Source organism: Salvia miltiorrhiza, chromosome 1 (assembly GCF_028751815.1).
Source record: "Salvia miltiorrhiza cultivar Shanhuang (shh) chromosome 1, IMPLAD_Smil_shh, whole genome shotgun sequence".
Taxonomy (NCBI): domain Eukaryota; kingdom Viridiplantae; phylum Streptophyta; class Magnoliopsida; order Lamiales; family Lamiaceae; genus Salvia; species Salvia miltiorrhiza.
Window position 1 is genome coordinate 17,586,711 of NC_080387.1, and position 19,970 is coordinate 17,606,680.

The following is a 19,970-nucleotide window of genomic DNA, read 5'->3' on the forward strand; positions in this document are numbered from 1 at the left end:
TGATATCAAATTGCCTTCCAACTTGTGATTCATGATTCCTGGTGCTTTTTATTCTTGTGAATTATCTGATCAATGATTTACATGTCTAGCTGTTCAGTTTGAGTCTTGAATGCGATAATTGTTCAGCCGATTCAGGAATGCATGATATAGTGTTAGCCTTGAGTCTTGAATGCGATAGGTGAAGCTATAGGAAGCTATTCTTTATGTGTTATTTGGAGTTAATTTATTCCTTGGAGTCTTGAATGCGAAAAGGGGTTAATTAATCTACGTTCATAGGTGTTCGTTAGAGAAGCTTGTGAATAATATAGTGATCTTTCATCAGGGTTGGATTAAAATTGGTAATTGAATCAATAGGTTGAATGCATGTAGTTGATTAGTGAAAGTATATCCTTAGGGTCAGAGTTTTCCTTACGTTTGAGTTAGTATCGTTATTTATATGCTCTTCAGTTTTTATTTAGTTAATCTTAGTTCGTAATTCACCTTCATAATTGTTTTACCTGCATACTGTTAGAGTTTGTTTAGGAAATAGATATAGTAATTTCGTTTTACAGTCTCTGTGGATACGATACTCTGCTTGCTGTTTTCATACTACAATTACACTGTTTAGTTGCAGTTTTTGTTGCTATAAAAATAGTGATCACCGGGCTCGTTGTTGTTTATTTTAACTCTTTTCTATTGGTGCAATCTTTAACCATATGTCCTGGTCTTCCACATTTAAAGCAAACATTTGTCCCCATCCGACATTCTCCTAAGTGAGGTTTGTGACATTGGGGACACACAGGTTTTTGTTCCTGAAATCCCCACTGTTGAGGGTATTGTTGGTTTTGCTGCTGCGGTTGTCGTAGTTGTTGCTGAAACTGCGATTGTTGTTGTGATTGTTGTGGTGGTGGTTCTCTAAAAAATTTCCTTTTTGATTTTCCTTCTTCGAACGATTCGGCTTCCCATTTTCTCTTTTCCCTATTTCCATCAAATTGTTGTATAGATTTCTTCTCTCTTTCTTTTGGTAATAATGACTCAATGTTCAAAGCCCTTGTTAGTGATTGGGCATAGGTTAGTGTTCCTTGACTAACCAATGATATTGCAATATCAGGATGCAGCCCTTTTCTGAACTTGTCCGCCTTCTTTTCATCAGTATCCACCAGTTGTGGATAGTATCTTGACAATCGATTAGATTGACGATCATATTCTGTTACTGTATTCTTTCCCTGCCTTAAATTCCAAAACTAATTCTGTCTCTTTTGCCTATAGCATTCTGGAATAAATTTTTCAAACAACTTTTCCTTGAAGTCTTCCCAAGTCAAAGTGTCCTTTTGTGCCTGAGTCATAGTCCTTTCTACTGACTCCCACCAGAAGTCAGCCTCATCAACCATTTGATATTTTGCACAAATTACCTTCTCTTTATCGTTACACCTTATATAGGTAGATATTCTTTCTATCGTTCTAACCCATTTTTCAGCGTCTACAGGATCGCCTAGGCCATCAAAAGTCGGAGGGTATTATTTTCTGAACATAATTTCGGTATCACGAATTGGGATATGATTAACTAGTTCCTCATTCTCAGAGTTTCTGTTGTTTCTACCTCGGGTTCTAGTTTCCATCTGTCATAAAAGATATTCTTAATAAGTCTTTTTATCAACTAACATAACTATGTTCAATGCAACACTTGGATAGATATCCAATGTCATCATTTCTCTATATCCTTTTTCTTATCATTTTTTTTTTCCGTCATAAAAGTAATCACATATTTTTCAACCATAATGCATGGAAGAATCAGTAATCATTTTGAAGCTATCTTTAATGCATAATAATTTATGCATTTTATAATTCATTCCTTGTGTGAACCTCATGTGAGAAACTTAAATAGAACTCATCAAATATTTCCTGAAAAATCATTTCTTGCGCGCTTTTACGAATAAGCATCTTTAAATATATGCTACTTTTAATTCATGCTTTTTGTAAAAATAACATACCTTGGTGGAGAGATAGCTAGCCGGGGGTTGCCGCATTTATATATTCAATCACATTTATTTATTTTATTCATTTATTGATTAATTTAAAGCCAAAAATATTACTCTGATATTAATCGGGTACCAAACTAGGAGCGTGGATCCGACAGGATCCTGCTCTGATACCACTCTGTCACGCCCCAATTCCCGAAGGAAGGCACGAATGCCGAAACGTGACTAGGGGTTGGATTTAAGAAGCGGGAAAGAAAGGGGATAATAATAATAATAATAATAATAATAATAATAATAATAATAATAATAATAATAATAATAATAATAATAATAATAATAATAATAATAATTGTAAATATTTAATAATAAAAATAATAATTGTAAATATTTAATAATAATATAATAATATATATGTTCATCTCTTTTTGTTAATATTCTTAAAGAATATTAATGTATAGTAATCGTTGTTAGATAATTAAACTAAGTATTATAACATATTTAATATTCAAGTCGGAAAGCTTGGCTCAGCACGCTGGTGGTTTAGAACCAGTCTACAAATACGTGCGGCTAAGCAGTCGGACATTTAATTACAATTTTAGTAAAGCGGTAAATGATGGGGTAACCGAGTCTAGCTCGCCAAAAGGAGTTGACCGACCAGCTCACTCATGAAATTGGCATAGCACAACATGATCATGAGGGCTTTGGTCAAGCGTCCAAGAGGGGCCGACTACATGCACTCTCCATCGAGCGATAAATAAATTATTGCATAATATAATAATATCATATATATATAATCTTTAACTAGCATTTTACATACTCAAAATATATGACATGTTTTTTTAATATAATAGCTAGCTATTTTAGCATATTGCAGCCAACCTGCCACAGCTGCCTCCGTCTCCACCATCTTACTAACCTGAAAAGATTGAAAAGATTTGTGGGCTGAGTACTAGTGTACACAGTGGGTCGTGCATTTTTGAAATAATCATTTTTATATGATAGTCCATGCATATACGTGAATTATAGAAGGTTTTAAAATAAAACATTTAACTTCTATAATCACAAATCATTTTCATTCATTTGCGCGCGCCATACCGTAGCACCACTGTTACCCTTATCATTTCATTCGTAGTCCCTGTGCGACCCCTGGGAAGTAATCATTCATTCATTTATCATTAACTAGATGGGACCCCGGGATGAACCCACGTCAGCTACACCATCTAGCCGGATTAAGGGCGAACCCAAAATCCTCCTTTCGTCTATAAGGCTCGTGGGGATCAATCCACTACCTTAAGACCGTGCGCACAACTTTTAATAGGTGTGTGAGACCCATTAAAAGCCACAATTGTTAACATAAGAGCATTAAACAGTGGGAGAACATGAAAACATTTCATGGACATACCACATTTCGAATAATAACATTAGAGCTTAATAACTCAAATATAGTTTGAAAAATATAACCCACCTTAATTTTACGATGCTTTTTGTTAACTTCTCAGAGTCCTTCTACTCGATCAATTCCTTACTACTCTACTATAGTACATATCTTGGCTATGCTTTCTCTTAATCCACTGATCGGCTATTTATAGGCTTCCAATTATAGGTTTCCTAGGTTTATAATATAGGTTGATAGCTTTGCTTACCATAAATAGTTTACTTGCACGTATATATATAGGTTTGCTGAATCATGAGGTTAGGTGTATGTAGAAGCAATTTAGTTATGATTTAGAATTTATACACGTAGCTATTTGCTAAATACTAACTATAGCCATGCATTTATTTTATTTATATATGTATTCTCATGCACACACTAACTATAGCCATGCATTCCATGCATGGTAGATATATTTATACATATACACACTACGTACTATTATATATAATGTAAATATTTATTAACTTAAAGGTTATTTAGTATAGCTATATATATACGTATATAATATATATTCAATCAGCTTAAGATACACACTGTATATAATCAATTTTAAAAGAATATATATTTATATATATAAGTATTTTTATTTCATAAATTCTAAATAAATTCTTTTAGGTAAAATATATCTTTAAATTCATAAAATAAGGAATAAATTAAATTAAAAATATGACAATATAATGCTGTGAAAATGTTTAAAGAAATGTAAATGCAAATTTAAATATGTCCTCGAAATGAGTAACGACACATTATGCTAAGATCTAATTTATTCTAGGCTCAAATAAATCCTAAATAAATTCCACCAAATATTCTAAAAATAATCTAATATTATCTTATGGAAAATCAGGGTGTTATTGGAAGAATTCCTTGCTAACTTGCAGGATGAGGCTGACATTGAGCAGGAATTCCTGGAAAAACTGCAAGAGGAAGATGATATAGAGCAAGGCTTTCTGTGTGCCTTGCCACTGGAAGAGAAGCTTGATGAGGTTGTGTCACTCGATCTTGTTGGATGTGTGGATAAAAGACCATCTCATGATATGAGCATGGAGCGTTCATTAGGAGGATCGGCAGCTGCAATTCAAGAAGATGTGTTTACACAGGCACTTAAGCAGCTGACGCTTCAATCGGATTTTGGTTAAGAGATCCTTTTAGTCGGGCTGGCGACTTAAAAATTAGCGCTGCATGGGAGGCAACCCATGTTTTTCTTGCTTTCCCTTATTTTCGTTTTTCTTTCGTTTTGTTTGGGTTTGTGTTTCTGTTGTTTGGTGCAGGTTGGTGCGTTGGGGACTGTTTGGTTTATAGATGACGATTGGCAGACATCGTGGGATACTACAGACTCACCACTTGGATCGGTATTCAGGGAAGTTTTCCTCTTTCACCCCTCTTTTTGTATGCACTGAGGACAGTGCCAGATTTTAAGTGTGTGGGGGGGGTGTTTGTTGGTATTTGTGGATCCTGTGGGTGTCTTTTTGTTGTGTTTTTGGGCTTTCTTGTGTGGGGCAAATGGCCCCCTTTACCTTGATCGTTGCTTGGGTTCAAGTAATACTACACACCTCGATGATTTGTTCACAAGTAAATGTCATGAATTGTGTTGCTTTTCGTTTACATGTTCCTTAGGATAAATCATGATTAGTGTTTGCCATAGATTTGCATGCTTGTTTATTTCCCTTGCCTAGATAATTATTGCTTTATGATTTTGGATTTCATTATTGCTTTCTAGATTGTTAGATTAGAACCCTAGTTCTTTATGTTGTCTTATTGCTTTCTTTGCCTGCTTCCTATCTTTCGCCTAGATAGATTTATATGCTTAATTTTAATTACGCATTAGTTAATCGGAGAGAGAGTGTCGGACCCAACCTTCTGATTAGAGTGTTTAAGTTTAATTCCTATTTTCTGTGCGTAGCATGATCAGAGCCCTGTTTAGCCTTCCTTGAGAGACGACTTGGGTTAGCTTATTACACTAGGACGACCCGTACGATTGCGAGTCAATCCCTTAGGTGTTTTGGGTTGAGTCAAATTTTGGAGGCTCTTGGTCGACTTCCTTCTTACCGCCGTTGCCGTGTGTGGCTGCACTCCTATTCAGGGACGTCCTCTAACTTTCTCTTCGTTGTGCCCTGAGGACAGTGCATGTTTTTCTCTGTGGGGGAGGGGTGTTATTCGTTTTTGGGGGTGTGATGTAGTTTATCATTGGTCGTGCTGTTGATTGTGATGCATGTGGATTATGATGCTCTATCGCTACGTTGCATGCTTGGTTGTTATGCCCCGCTTGCTTGTTTTGGGGCGAATGGTCCCCTCGTCTTGATTTCTTATTGTGTTAAAGTGCACATCGCATGTTGATGGTGGTTCACTAGCGATTCTGGTTTGTGATTCGTGTTGACTGTTGTCCTTGTCTTTTATGATTGATTTGTTTCCAAGGTGGTGTAATTAGTTTAATGTTTGGATGCAACACCCTGATGAGCAACTCTTGACGTAATTTTTCCGGTAGATGCTAGGGGGAGTGTTTTCATTGCAATATCCTAATATCTATCTTTGTGTTGAAATGTTTGGTTGGTTGTTGAGTACTTGATAGCTCTGGGTCTCTGCTCCTCTAATAGTATCATTATGAGCATGGAAAACCACACGAGAATATTTTGGATCACTTCCAAAAATGTCAATCTCGTGAAATATGGCCTATCTATTAAGAGCGAAAATAACTTGACCCCCTAAAAAAAAGAGTGAAATGTGAAAAGATGAAAGAATGTGAAAAAGGAATGAGATATGATTATAAAGGAAATTGCATTAGGAAATTCACCCCTAGCGGAGAATTGGGTCTGATCGGATTGAGTGGTATCATCTTGTTGTTGCATTTTAAACCTTAACTTTGAACACTTGATTGGGGACATAGATATCTTGAAAGACTTGGATTGGTTGGTGTTTTGCTTGGTGTGTAGAATCGCTTGTGGATTTCCATTTGATGTTGTGACCGTTCCTTGAGGTAAAGCAAGGAATTAAGTGTGGGGGGGTTGTTTACCTCGTTTTTGGGTAGTAGTTGTGCGTCTTTTTGTTGTGCAGTCGAGCATGTTTTGTGTCTTTTTGCTCTATTCTTCACTTGCTCGATGTTATTTGGTGGTGTTACTGTTATGTGCAGGAATCGGGAGTGGTCGAGCTGTTTGGCGTCGTTTGGGAGCACTTTTGGAAGTGAAACTCACGGCCGCCGCTATCTCACGGCGGCCTTCGTCCTGACACCGGTCGCCGCCCCACGGTGCGCGCCGTGCAATTCTGTGGAAGCATCAACGTAGGGAGCACACGGCGGTGCCGTATCACGGTGGCCGCCGTCCACGGCGCCGCCGTCCCTGGGCGTTTTCGGCAATTACGTTTTTCCATATAAAAGCTAAATTTTAGGGTTTTTCTGGAGACTCTCGGCCCCAGCAGCCTCCTAGGCGATTTCCACCCTTATTCCCTTAGTTTTTTAGCATTTTAAACATCAACAACATCTTGTGGATTGATTGGATTACAGTTCATGTCAGTTTACATTCCGTTGGATTGGATTTTTGGATCGTACTCTTTTGTAAGAACTCACTTGTTTTCTCATTTAGTTTATTGAATCCTTTGGTTTGTCTTTCTTGTTCCTTTATGTTCTTGATGAATGAGAAATCTTAGATTAATTTCTGTGATGTGGTTGATCCTTGATAATTTAAGTGCTTAGTTAGTTCGTTGTTGATTGCTGCCGAATTCTCTTTGATTGTGTGTGTTAAGGAATCTCCCTAATGGCAATTAAAGTTCTCTTTGAATTTGAATTTGATGATTGATTTTGTTCTCATGTCTAGTTAATGGTTGATCGTTGTTTATGGTTTTATGATCGTTTGGTTTGGAGTGCTAGATTACAACCCTAGTTTGATAGTTTGATGCTTTATCTCTACGTTCTTAGTTGCTACTTATCTACTGCCTAGTTAATATTATTTGCTTCCTTTCAATTGTGTTTTGGTGAATAGAAGAGCGAGATAGTGCCAGACCCAACTTCCCGATTAGAGTGTTTAGGTTTTCTTTCCGTTTCTTGTGAGTAGCACAATTAAAGCCCTGTTAAGCCTTCCGTGTGAGACGACTTGAGTCACCTTACTGCACTAGGACGACCTCGTATAAATTCGAGTCCATCCGCTAGGTGTTTTTGGATGAGTCAGTCTCGAAAAACTTTTTCTCTTTCAAGTTGTGCTTCTGATTTGCTCTTATCTGCTGTTATCTATTTCTTTCCGTTTCTCTTTGAGGCTCTTCCAACATCTCGGTGGAATCTTCCTCTAAATTTGCCAAACATTCGACCTCTATCACATCCTCATCCAACAAATCGGTTAGTTCATCGTCATCCAACAAAGACACATGAACCTCCTCTTTCTCCATCTCCTTTTGTTTCTGCTGCACTGCCTTCTCTTCCTGGCAGGGGCTCGTCAGAGCTGAGCTCGGCAGAGCTGGGCTTGGCAGCGCTGGACCTTGCAGAACTGGATTTTTCAATACTGTATTCTGCAGGACTGGATTCTGCAGGGCTGCACTTGGCATGGCTGGATTCTGCATATCTGGGCTCTGCAGGACTGGATTTGACATAGCTGGATTCTGCAGAGCTGAACTTGGCAGCGCTGGACTGGGTAGAGGTGGACCTTGCAGGGCTGGACTGGGCAGCGCTGAACTTGACAGCGCTGGACTGGGCAGCGCTGGACTTGGCAGCGCTGGACTTGGTAGAGGTGGACCTTGCAGGGCTGGACTGGGCAGCGCTGGACTTGGCGGCGCTGGACTTGGCAGGGCTGGCACGTGGTTGGTAGCGTTGGGAGCTTGACTCATCAGAGCTGGGCTCATCATAGCTGGACTCATCAGAGCTGGGCTCGTTAGAGCTGGGCTCGTCAGAGCTGAACTTTGCAGAAATCTCTCCTCGGTCATGATCTCAGCAATTGGCTTTTTAGCAGTGAACTCATTGTCATTGTTGTCATAATCCTCCATGTCTAGATTTTCTCCCTTGCACTTGCGTATCATATCTCTCACCCAACTAACGACTTGAAGGACGCGAGTCTCAAAGCATTTTACTGTTGCATCCACAAACTCAACATCCTGTTGTGCCGATTGAATGACAGACATGATCGCGTGTATGAAGGCTTGAATGGTGCTCTCAGGATCAGAATCACGCAAATGTATTTAGAAGTTATGCCCAACCTTAAAAAGTTTGGGCACTTTCGCTAACGTTCGTATGACTTCATGGTATTGGATCTGCATAACTCCATACTTGGGAATTGCTTCCTCCCAAAGGCTCATGTACTCACAAATATCATAATAATCTGCCATAGAATTCCAATCTTAAGCTCGAAGTGACGACGGATGGCTGGTTCTTTGAAGTGTTGGACTTGCAGCGATGGCGTGCTTGGAGGGCTGGCAGCGCTCTTCTTCTTCCTTGTCACCGGGCTGCTCTGTAAACACAGCACTTAACGCATGGATTAAACGCACCGGAGGGAGACAGTAACCAAAAATAAGAAAAAGAAAAATAAAGCAAGTACAAACGGAAAGAAAAGTGACACAACTAAAAAGCCTAAAACCTTCCCCGGCAACGGCGCCAAAATTTGACTCAACCTAAACACCTCTAGATTGACTTGCAATAGAACAAGGACATCCTAGTGATGGTAAGTTGACCCAGTGTCATCTCTCAAGGAAGATCTTTAAGGGCAATTAATTATGTCACACAAAAGCAGTAAACTAGGGATTATTAAACTAAAATTTGGAAAATAAATTAACGTGAATTAAACTTAACTAGGCAAAAGGGAATTATTAACTAATGCTTGTAATTTAAACTTAAATAAAACTTAATCTTAAAATTATCTAGGTGTTAAACTATTAAACCCTGGGCAAGAATTAAACCAACTTAAAGTAAAGAATTAACTAGACAAATTGAATTTAAATAACTTTAATTAAAACTTCTAATCTAATCTAACTAGGCAGAAACGAAAGTGCATAATTTAAAGAAAACATCATAAAAACGCATAAGTAAATTTGCAGAATTTAAAGAAAGCATAAGTAAAAGCAAATAAATAAACTTGATTAAAGAAATACCGTAAATTCATCTCGGGAAGTAATCTGTCACGTAATTACAACTCTAAACGGAGAACTAATCTAAAACTTGAATTAAAAGAACTATAAATTAAACTAACTAGAACAGAAATCGAAACTAACACTAGAAAAGCAATAAACCTAAGCTTTGGCTAACTTGGCGGAAACTAAAGATTAGGGCAAAGGGTTTTATCTAACTACACGCTTGGAGGCAGAAGGATTATCTTTTACAATGAATAACTAAGCCCTATTTATAGACTTCAAATCCCTCTTGATCACTATCAAAGTTTCCATGTAAAATTGGACTCTAAAAGGAATAAAATCGTGTAAGAGAAGATAAGTCCAACTGGCGTGCTCTGCAAGTTTCTTCAGCTCTGGCGATAGTAACTCAGCTCTGGAAGGCGAACTCTGGTGCGTCAGCTCGGGAAAGGTAGTCAGAGCTGAAAAGTCAGCTCTGGCGAGATGGGCAGAGCTGGAAAGTCAGCTCTGGTGTCGAGTGCTCTGAAAGGTACAGAGCTGAAAAGTCAGCTCTGTCATAGTTGACTCTGGCAGTTTGACTCTGGCGTTTGACTATGGCGTTTTACTCTAGCGTTTGACTCTGTAAAGTACAGAGCTGAAAAGTCAGCTCTGGTGGTTGACTCTGGCACTTAGCTCTGCTCTGCTCTGGAGATGTCTGCTCTGCTCTGGTACAGAGCTATCTTCGCAGCTCTGGCGTGGGCCTTCAGCTCTGCTCTGCACACCAAAACACCTAAAAAAACGCCAATTTCATCCACAATTGCACTCTTCCATCTATAAAATCTAAATCTCCTGCAAAGCATAAAATAAACCATAAAACGCACCAATTTCCAGAAGATTTAACTTAAAATAAGCTCATACAAACCCCAAAATTTAGAACAATTAAGCATAAATCAACCCCCCACACTTAACCTTTTGCTTGTCCTCAAGCAAAATCCATATGAATCCTAGGAAGAGATTGATTTCAACAATGCTAATTTCCATCCAAACATTCACAAAGTCAATTCAAAATTTTACCAACAACACACATCTCTCGATCATGCAAGTAACTCAAAGTTTAAGAAGCAACAAAAGAGTAATGTAAGCAATTCGATCAGACCCAATTCTCCGCTAGAAGTGAATTCCCTAATGTGATCGCCTTTATAATCAATATCACCATTTTCACACTTTGTGTGCTTAAATTTTCGACAGTTGAGCCATAGTTCGTGAAATAAAAACCATTTGGGTGTAATCCAAAGTCTTTTCACGTGGTTTCCCATGCTCATAGTTACACTAGAGGAGCAGAGACTCAGAGTTGTCACGTTTTTAGAGCAGGCCAGATGTTTCAGAGCTGGCAATTTCAGAGTTGGCAATTCGTCCAACATTTTCACAGATAAGATATGATCGTAGGTAATCACAATGACAACACTCCTTCTAGCATCTATCGGACAAATCACGTTTTACTTACTTACAAAAGTGTTGCAACAAAACTCATAATTCTTTGCACAAACAAGAAACATATATCAAGAGTAAAATAAGAATAACCACCAAACAAACACAAACCCGAAATGCACATCGAAATCCATCTTCTCTTCTACAAATTCATAAAAATTAGCAAGATTCGAGACCAAAAACTAAGCATAGAAAGACTAATCTCGCCCAATTGAAAGCATAAGCACAACCAAAACACCCCTCCACACTTAAAGCATGCCATATCCTCAGGGCAGAAAAGAAATACGAATAGTTTAGAAAACGTCCCTGATTATCGGCAATGAAAAACTGAAGCATCGTGAGAGGCGGTGAAGAGTGGAGTTTGTGGTCGATGCAGAGTAGAAATGGCAGCGCTGCACTGGGAGCGCTGAATCTTAAGCATGAACACCAAGCATCAAAGTATCCGCACAAGCAACCAAAAACTTAGGAAACACCAAAACAAAAACAAAAACCAAACCAACTGTGGGTTGCCTCCCACCAAGCGCTAGTTTTAAAGTCGCCAGCCCGACTTAGCAAGTGTTATCCGAAATCAGACTCAAGCTTGAACCATTCCATTATTCGGACCATTTCATCTTCATCATCCACCACATCTACTGCTCCAAAAGATAGAATTGATGGAATCATGCTTGCCCCTTTTAGACATGTGGAGTTGACCTCTTTTGCATCATAGATAAATCCTTGTGTAAAATTATTGGAAAAAAACTTGTCAGAGGCAACGATATAATAGAATTGAACAACTTTAGAAATAGAGGGTGTAGAGATTTTGTTTTGCTTGGCATCGCTTAGTCTCTTGGCAAAGGCCAAGTCAGGCTCTTCCAACATCTCGGTGGAATCTTCCTCTAAATTTGCCAAACATTCGAACTCTATCACATCCTCATCCAACAAATCGGTTAGTTCATCGTCATCCAACAAAGACACATGAACCTCCTCTTTCTCCATCTCCTTTTGTTTCTGCTGCGCTGCCTTCTCTTCCTAGCAGGGGCTCGTCAGAGCTGAGCTCGGCAGAGCTGGGCTTGGCAGCGCTGGACCTTGCAGAACTGGATTTTTCAATACTGTATTCTGCAGGGCTGCACTTGGCATGGCTGGATTCTGCATATCTGGGCTCTGCAGGACTGGATTTGACATAGTTGGATTCTGCAGAGCTGAACTTGGCAGCGCTGGACTGGGTAGAGGTGGACCTTGCAGGGCTGGACTGGGCAGCGCTGAACTTGACAGCGCTGGACTAGGCAGCGCTGGACTTGGCAGCGCTGGACTTGGTAGAGGTGGACCTTGCAGGGCTGGACTGGGCAGCGCTGGACTTGGCAGGGCTGGCACGTGGTTGGTAGCGTCGGGAGCTTGACTCATCAGAGCTGGGCTCATCATAGCTGGACTCATCAGAGCTGGGCTCGTTAGAGCTGGGCTCGTCAGAGCTGAACTTTGCAGAAATCCCTCCTCGGTCATGATCTCAGCAATTGGCTTTTCAGCAGTGAACTCATTGTCATTGTTGTCATAATCCTCCATGTCTAGATTTTCTCCCTTGCACTTGCGTATCATATCTCTCACCCAACTAACGACTTGAAGGACGCGAGTCTCAAAGCATTTTACTGTTGCATCCACAAACTCAACATCCTGTTTGTGCCGATTGAATGACTAACATGATCGCGTGTATGAAGGCTTGAATGGTGCTCTCAGGATCAAAATCACGCAAATGTATTTGGAAGTTATGCCCAACCTTAAAAAGTTTGGGCACTTTCGCCAACGTTCGTATGACTTCATGGTATTGGATCTGCATAACTCCATACTTGGGAATTGCTTCCTCCCAAAGGCTCATGTACTCACAAATATCATAATAATCTGCCATAGAATTCCAATCTTAAGCTCGAAGCATGACGGCGGATGGCTGGTTCTTTGAAGTGCTGGACTTGCAGCGATGGCGTGCTTGGAGGGCTGGCAACGCTCTTCTTCTTCCTTGTCACCGGGCTGCTCTGTAAACACAGCACTTAACGCATGGATTAAACGCACCGGAGGGAGACAGTAACCAAAAACAAGAAAAAAAAAATTAAAGCAAGTAAAAACGGAAAGAAAAGTGACACAACTAAAAAGCCTAAAACCTTCCCCGGCAACGGCGCCAAAATTTGACTCAACCTAAACACCTCTAGATTGACTTGCAATAGAACAAGGACATCCTAGTGATGGTAAGTTGACCCAGTGTCATCTCTCAAGGAAGATCTTTAAGGGCAATTAATTATGTCACACAAAAGCAGTAAACTAGGGATTATTAAACTAAAACTTGGAAAATAAATTAACGTGAATTAAACTTCACTAGGAAAAAAGGAATTATTAACTAATGCTTGTAATTTAAACTTAAATAAAACTTAATCTTAAAATTATCTAGGCGTGAAACTATTAAACCCTAGGCAAGAATTAAACCAACTTAAAGTAAAGAATTTACTAGACAAATTGAATTTAAATAACTTTAATTAAAACTTCTAATCTAATCTAACTAGGCAGAAACGAAAGTGCATAATTTAAAGAAAGCATCATAAAAACGCATAAGTAAATTTGCAGAATTTAAAGAAAGTATAAGTAAAAGCAAATAAATAAACTTGATTAAAGAAATACCGTAACTTCGTCTCGGGAAGTAATCTGTCACGTAATTACAACTCTAAACGGAGAACTAATCTAAAACTTGAATTAAAAGAACTATAAACTAAACTAACTAGAACAGAAATCGAAACTAACACTAGAAAAGCAATAAACCTAAGCTTTGGCTAACTTGGCGGAAACTAAAGATTAGGGCAAAGGGTTTTATCTAACTACACGCTTGGAGGCAGAAGGATTATCTTTTACAATGAATAACTAAGCCCTATTTATAGACTTCAAATCCCTCTTGATCACTATCAAAGTTGCCATGTAAAATCGGACTCTAAAAGGAATAAAATCGTGTAAGAGAAGATAAGTCCAACTGGCGTGCTCTGCAAGTTTCTTCAGCTCTGGCGATAGTAACTCAGCTCTGGAAGGCGAACTCTGGTGCGTCAGCTCGGGAAAGGTAGTCAGAGCTGAAAAGTCAGCTCTGGCGAGATGGGCAGAGCTGAAAAGTCAGCTCTGGCGAGATGGGCAGAGCTGAATAGTTGACTATGGCGTTTTACTCTGGCGTTTGACTCTGTAAAGTACAGAGCTGAAAAGTCAGCTCTGGTGGTTGACTCTAGCACTTAGCTCTGCTCTGCTCTGGAGATGTCTGCTCTGCTCTGGTACAGAGCTATCTACGCAGCTCTGGCGCGGGCCTTCAGCTCTGCTCTACACACCAAAACACCTAAAAAAACGCCAATTTCATCCACAATTGCACTCTTCCATCTATAAAATCTAAATCTCCTGCAAAGCATAAAATAAACCATAAAACGCACCAATTTCCAGAAGATTTAACTTAAAATAAGCTCATACAAACCCCAAAATTTAGAACAATTAAGCATAAATCACCTTCCATCCGATGTTGTCGAAGTATTCCTTTATCTTCTCCACTATGCCAAAAGGCTCCAGCGACTTCATATCCGGGATCTTGGGCACAACAATCCCCTTCGCCGTCTTCTTCCTGCTTCTCAGTGCGGACGCCGGCTCTCCCTTGATCATTCGGATCGGGGTTGGGGCCATCACTTTCCTTCTCCTTTTGGCTGGTGTTTCCTCTGGCTCCTCACTGGACTCTCCCTGCTCCTCTTGCAGCACTGAACCCGAAGGTTCGTTTCTCTCATTTGATGATCCTTCGGCCGGCGTGGCCGATTTCTCGGCCGTCGGCTTCTTCCTTTTTGGAGTGGTGGAGGTCTGCTTCCTCCTAGACGGCTCTTCCTCGCCTTTGTTCGCCATTTCCGGTGTGGCCTTGCCCTCCCCTTCGGCTGCATGCTGTTTGTCAGTGCCGAGCGTGGGGACGTCTATTTCCGCCATGAGTTGCTCGATGACATTTTCATCCACCGGCGAGGGACTCTCAGCTTGCGGCAGGGTTTTGGACGATGGGGTTGCTGTGGTTTCCATCGAAAGTGGTTTCGGACGTGGGGTTTTTCTCAAAGTTTTGGATTTCGGTGGTGTGGGGCTTTCTCCGGTGAGGTCGATTTTCGTGCCTTGGGGAATTCCTCTGAGTTTGTTCTTTGGTCTGGTGGAAACCATGGTGGCGGGGTGGTAGTTTTGTACGGGCCGAGAAAGGAGGGTAGTGATTATGGGAAGTTGGATGGTTAGGGTAGTGACGTTGTGGGTAGGGGTTTTAGGGTTTTGGAGGTAGGGCTGACAACTGTCACTTGATGTGACGTACGTCAGGCGGTTTCAGCCGCATTTTGCCCGAGAGTCCCCTTCTGCCTTTGGATCAATGCCCCTCCTTTGGACTGCTTGTGCCCATAACGGCTTTCCTTATTTCTGTAAAGACAAATTCAAACCCCGCGAAGGCGGGAAACTCAAACTCGCCCACTGTTGTGGGCACAACCTAGTTCCTAGGCAAACAAAAAGCAAAACGAAAAACAAGAGAAAGGAAAGAAAAATGCAAAAGCACCAGGTTACCTCCTGGCCAGTGCCCTATTTATCGTCCTGGGCATGCGTGGTACCTTCCGATCAAACCAGGTGGTTTGTGGTTGGGGTGAGATCTAGTTCCTCTCCAACGTTTGGTTCATGCCCACAATAGGCCTTCAGCCTTTGTCCATTCACCTTGAACACTCTTCCTGATTTTGGATTCTTGATTTCGACGGCCCCATTTGGGAATTGGACTTGTACTTCGAAAGGTCCGGCCCATTTGGTACTCAGCTTGCCTTGTGCAAATTTGAACTGTGTTTGGTACAGAAGTACCTTTTGCCCAAAGCTGAACTGCTTGTTTGTAATCAGGGCATCGTGGCTTTTCTTCATCCTTTCCTTGTAGAGAACAGCATTGTCGTATGCTTCTCTTCTGATTTCTTCGAGTTCTTGGATCTCTAGCCTTCTTTCTTGCCCTGCCTGGTTCCAATCATAATTCACTTTATTCACTGCCCAGAAAGCCTTATGCTCCAATTCCACCGGTAGATGACATCTCTTGCCATACACCATTCTATATGGTGACATCCCAAAGAGAGTTTTGTATGCGGTGCGATATGCCCATAGGGCATCTTCCAGCTTTAAGCTCCAGTCCTTCCCTATTGGGCCAACGGTCTTTCGCAAAATCGTTTTGATAATGCGATTTGATAATTCTGCCTGTCCATTAGCTTGTGGGTGGTAGGCTGTTGAGACCCGATGTTGGACACCGTATTTTTTTGAATAGGTTCTCGACCGAGAAATTGCAGAAATGGGATCCTTGGTCGCTGATGATTGCTTTGGGCACACCAAATCTGCAAAAAATATTAGCTTTCAAAAAACTCACCACTACCTTTGAGTCATTCGTCGGGGATGCCTTTTCCTCCACCCATTTGGAGACATAATCCACCAAAAGTAGGATGTATAAGTTTCCTCTCGAACTGGGAAGTCCATCCCCCAAATGTCGAATATCTCCACGGGCATGATGGGCATCATGGGCATTTCATTCCTCCTGGTTATGTTCCCTTCTCGTTGGCATTATGGGCAGTTCTTGCAAATAGCGTAGCTATCCTTAAAAATTGTTGGCCAGTAAAATCCACATTCCAATTCTTTGGCTGCAGTCCTCTTGTGCCCAAAATGTCCCCCACACTCCTTTGAATGACAGAACTCTAGGATGCTTCCTTGCTCTTCTTGTGGGATGCATCTTCGTAGCATTTGGTCCCCGCATTGTTTCCACATATATGGTTCGTCCCAAATGTATTCCCTGCTTTCCTTGGCTAATTTCTTCTTCTGGGCATAAGTGTATCCAGGGGGTACATATCCAGAACATAGGTAATTACACAAATCTGCATACCAAGGGTCTTCCTTCCTTTCTTGAGAATATAACAACTGCTCATCAGGGAACATCTCCTTGATTGGTTCCCCCTATTCTTTCCTCACGATCCTGCTCAAATGATCGGCCACTTGATTCTGTGCTCCAGCCTTGTCCTTTATCTCCACATCGAATTCTTGCAGAAGTAGAACCCATCGGATTAATCTGGGCTTAGACTCCTTTTTGGCCAAAAGGTACTTCAGGGCAACATGATCGGTGTAGACTGTGGTCTTTCCCCCAAGTAAGTAGGACCTGAATTTTTTGAAGGCGAACACCACTGCCAACATCTCCTTTTCTGTTGTGGAATAATTGATTTGGGCTCCATTCAATGTCTTTGAGGCATAGTAGATGACATGACTTTCCTTTCCCCGCTTTTGCCCAAGAACTGCCCCTATGGCATATCCACTGGCGTCGCACATCACCTCAAAAGGCATCCCCAGTCTGGAGGTTGTATTATGGGTGCGGAGATCAGATTGTTCTTCAAGATCTGGAAAGCCTCCTTGCAATCCTCATCAAAATTCCATTCCACTTCATTTTGGAGTAGCTTTGTCATGGGTTGAGCTATTTTTGCAAAATCCTTGACAAACCTTCTGTAGAAACTAGCATGCCCAAGAAACCCTCGCAACTGCTTGATATTTGTTGGGTATGGTAACTTGGCTATGATCTCAATCTTGGCTTTGTCCACTTCTATTCCTCTGCCTGAGATCACATGTCCGAGCACAATCCCTTCTTTGACCATAAAGTGGCACTTCTCATAATTCAAAACCAAACTCTTGTCAATGCACCTTTTGAGTACCTTTTCCAGATTGTCTAGGCATGAATCGAAGGTTTGCCCATAAACCGTGAAATCATCCATGAACACCTCGATGCAATTTTCAAGAAGGTCCGAGAATATGCTCATCATGCATCTTTGAAACGTGCCCGGGGCATTGCATAGCCCAAATGACATCCTCCGATACGCAAATGTGCCGAAAGGACCAGTAAATGTGGTTTTGTCTTGGTCCTCCTCTGCAACCCAAATCTGTATATACCCCGAGTATCCATCCAGAAAACAAAAGTATTGATTTCCCGCAAGCCTTTCAAGCATCTCGTCGATGAAAGGCAAAGGAAAGTGATCCTTCCTTGTTTTCTGATTGAGCTTGCGGTAATCAATACACACCCTCCAGCCGGTTTGCAATCTCATAGCAATCAGTTCCCAGAATTCATTCTCCATGCACCACTTGTATGCCAGACTTCTTGGGCACAACGTGTACTGGACTTACCCACCTGCTATCGAACACGGGATATATTATGCCCAAATCCAATAGCTTGAGTATTTCCTTCATCACAACTTCCTTCATGGCTGGGTTTAGCTTCCTCTGGGGATCCCGGACTGGAATTGCATCTTCTTCTAACAATATGCGGTGCATGCATACGGTAGGGCTTATGCTCTTAATATCGGCTAGGGTCCATCCGATAGCATCCTTGTACTTACCCAGGGTCATCTTGACTTTATTCTCATCCTCGGGTGTCAACTCTGAATTGATGATTACGGGCAAAGTGTCATCATCGCCCAAAAAAACGTACTTGAGATGTTTGGGCAAAGATTTCAGTTCGAGCTTGGGGGCCCTATGGATTGAGGGTACCAGTCGGTCTTCCTCCTTTAGGGTAGGGATTTTCAGAGCCTCCGTGTGGTTGACTCCTTCGCTCCACGCATTTAGCATCTTCACTGCTTCCTGCAATGATTCCTCTTGCATGTCCTCCTCGGTGATACCATTCTGAATTGCCACATCAAATGGTTCTTTGCATGCTATTCTGGGCAAAACCTCCTCAACAATTTTCTCGATCATGTCGACACTTTACACCATCTCGGTATCAGCTGGATGTTTCATGGCGTTGTATATGTCGAAAGTCACTGTCTCTCCTTTGAACTGACATGTTAGTTTTCCCGTATCACAATCGATGCGTGTCCTGGCAGTCTTAAGAAATGGCCTTCCCAAAAGCATAACTGGATCGCGTGCTTTTGACTTTCCCATGTCAAGAATGTAGAAGTCCGCTGGGAAAATTAGTTCATCCACTTTGACCAGAACGTCCTCCAATATTCCTTCTGGATAAACGTTTGACCGATCTGCCAGTTGAATCACCACTCGGGTAGGCTTTAGTGGTCCTATCTCCAAGTCCTGATACATGGATAAAGGCATAACGTTTATGGATGCCCCTAGGTCGAGCATTGCCTTCTCCACCTTTATGGTTCCTATTACACACGGGATATAGAACATGCCAGGATCCCCCCATTTTATGGGCATATCTCTTTGTAAGACCGCAGACACGGACTCGCCCACTTGAAATTTTGCATCATCAGTGTATTTGACCTTCCGAGTGCAGAGTTCCTTGAGAAATTTCGCACATCTGGGCATAGAGCGTAGCGCGACCAAAAGGGGCATATTGACCTCCACCTTTTTGAAGATTTTCACCAGTTCGGTTAGTTCTTCCTTTTCTTGTTCCTTGGCCATTCTTCCTGGGAAAGGGAGTATGGGTTCAGCCTGGTTTAATTTCTCTTTGCCCTTCCCTGTTGCTTTTCTCTTGGCTTCTCTTTCTCGGGCAAGTTCTTCCTCATCTGCCGATCCCATTCCGACCTCCTCGCTAACCTCTGGTTCCTCTTGACTTTTCTTTCTAACAACCTCGGGTAATTCCTTTCCACCTCTAAGTGTCATAGCGTTCACTTTCTTGACCTCCACTTGGGAAGGGAGTTCCCCTTGTTTGCTCTCAAGTCTGGCTACCGCTTGGGCAAGATGCGACAGTTGGGAATTTACATTCTGCATTCCTCCTCTTGTCTCCATTATGAACTTTTCGGTATCTTGCTGGAATTTCACTTGTTGTTGGGCCATTTGGTGCACAAGTTTTGACAGGGAGGATCCTCTTGCCTGTTGAGGTTGTTGCGAGTATTATGGTGGATTGCTCGTTTGCCCTTGGTTTGGCCCCAAAAAGTTGTTGTTGCCGTACCTAAGGTTCTCGTGTTGTCTCCACCCTTGATTGTTATACTGCTGCCTGTAAGGTTCAAAGGGTTTTTGATGTCGCCCCCCATTATTTCCTCCTGGCTGTTGCCCAATAGCATTAAGCTCTTCATCTTCGAAAAGTGGTGGACATTCATCCGTTGCGTGTGAATTTGCCATGCAAAGTTGGCATACCT

General features: G+C 41.4%; 4 protein-coding genes across 4 annotated transcripts; all 4 read right to left on the reverse strand.

Moving 5' to 3' along the window:
* Nucleotides 1–7,602: 7,602 nt before the first annotated feature.
* LOC130989761 (uncharacterized) lies at nt 7,603–8,487 on the reverse strand. The gene has a single exon (XM_057913892.1). The coding sequence runs from the start codon at nt 8,485–8,487 to the stop codon at nt 7,603–7,605; it is 885 nt and encodes a 294-aa protein (XP_057769875.1).
* Nucleotides 8,488–11,904: 3,417 nt separating this feature from the next.
* LOC130989844 (vegetative cell wall protein gp1-like) lies at nt 11,905–12,432 on the reverse strand. The gene has a single exon (XM_057914014.1). It carries the CDS (start codon nt 12,430–12,432, stop codon nt 11,905–11,907), a length of 528 nt encoding a protein of 175 aa, XP_057769997.1.
* Nucleotides 12,433–15,501: 3,069 nt separating this feature from the next.
* On the reverse strand, nt 15,502–15,966 carry LOC130989921 (uncharacterized). Its single transcript, XM_057914121.1, has one exon. The coding sequence runs from the start codon at nt 15,964–15,966 to the stop codon at nt 15,502–15,504; it is 465 nt and encodes a 154-aa protein (XP_057770104.1).
* Nucleotides 15,967–18,639: 2,673 nt separating this feature from the next.
* On the reverse strand, nt 18,640–19,668 carry LOC130990080 (uncharacterized). The gene has a single exon (XM_057914309.1). It carries the CDS (start codon nt 19,666–19,668, stop codon nt 18,640–18,642), a length of 1,029 nt encoding a protein of 342 aa, XP_057770292.1.
* Between the last annotated feature and the right edge of the window lie 302 nt (nt 19,669–19,970).

What these genes read in the sequence shown, in the direction of transcription:
- LOC130989761 (XM_057913892.1), bottom strand. Translation starts at nt 8,487, where the DNA reads ATGTCTGTCATTCAATCGGCACAACAGGATGTTGAGTTTGTGGATGCA.
- LOC130989844 (XM_057914014.1), bottom strand. Translation starts at nt 12,432, where the DNA reads ATGGAGGATTATGACAACAATGACAATGAGTTCACTGCTGAAAAGCCA.
- LOC130989921 (XM_057914121.1), bottom strand. Translation starts at nt 15,966, where the DNA reads ATGGTGTATGGCAAGAGATGTCATCTACCGGTGGAATTGGAGCATAAG.
- LOC130990080 (XM_057914309.1), bottom strand. Translation starts at nt 19,668, where the DNA reads ATGGCCCAACAACAAGTGAAATTCCAGCAAGATACCGAAAAGTTCATA.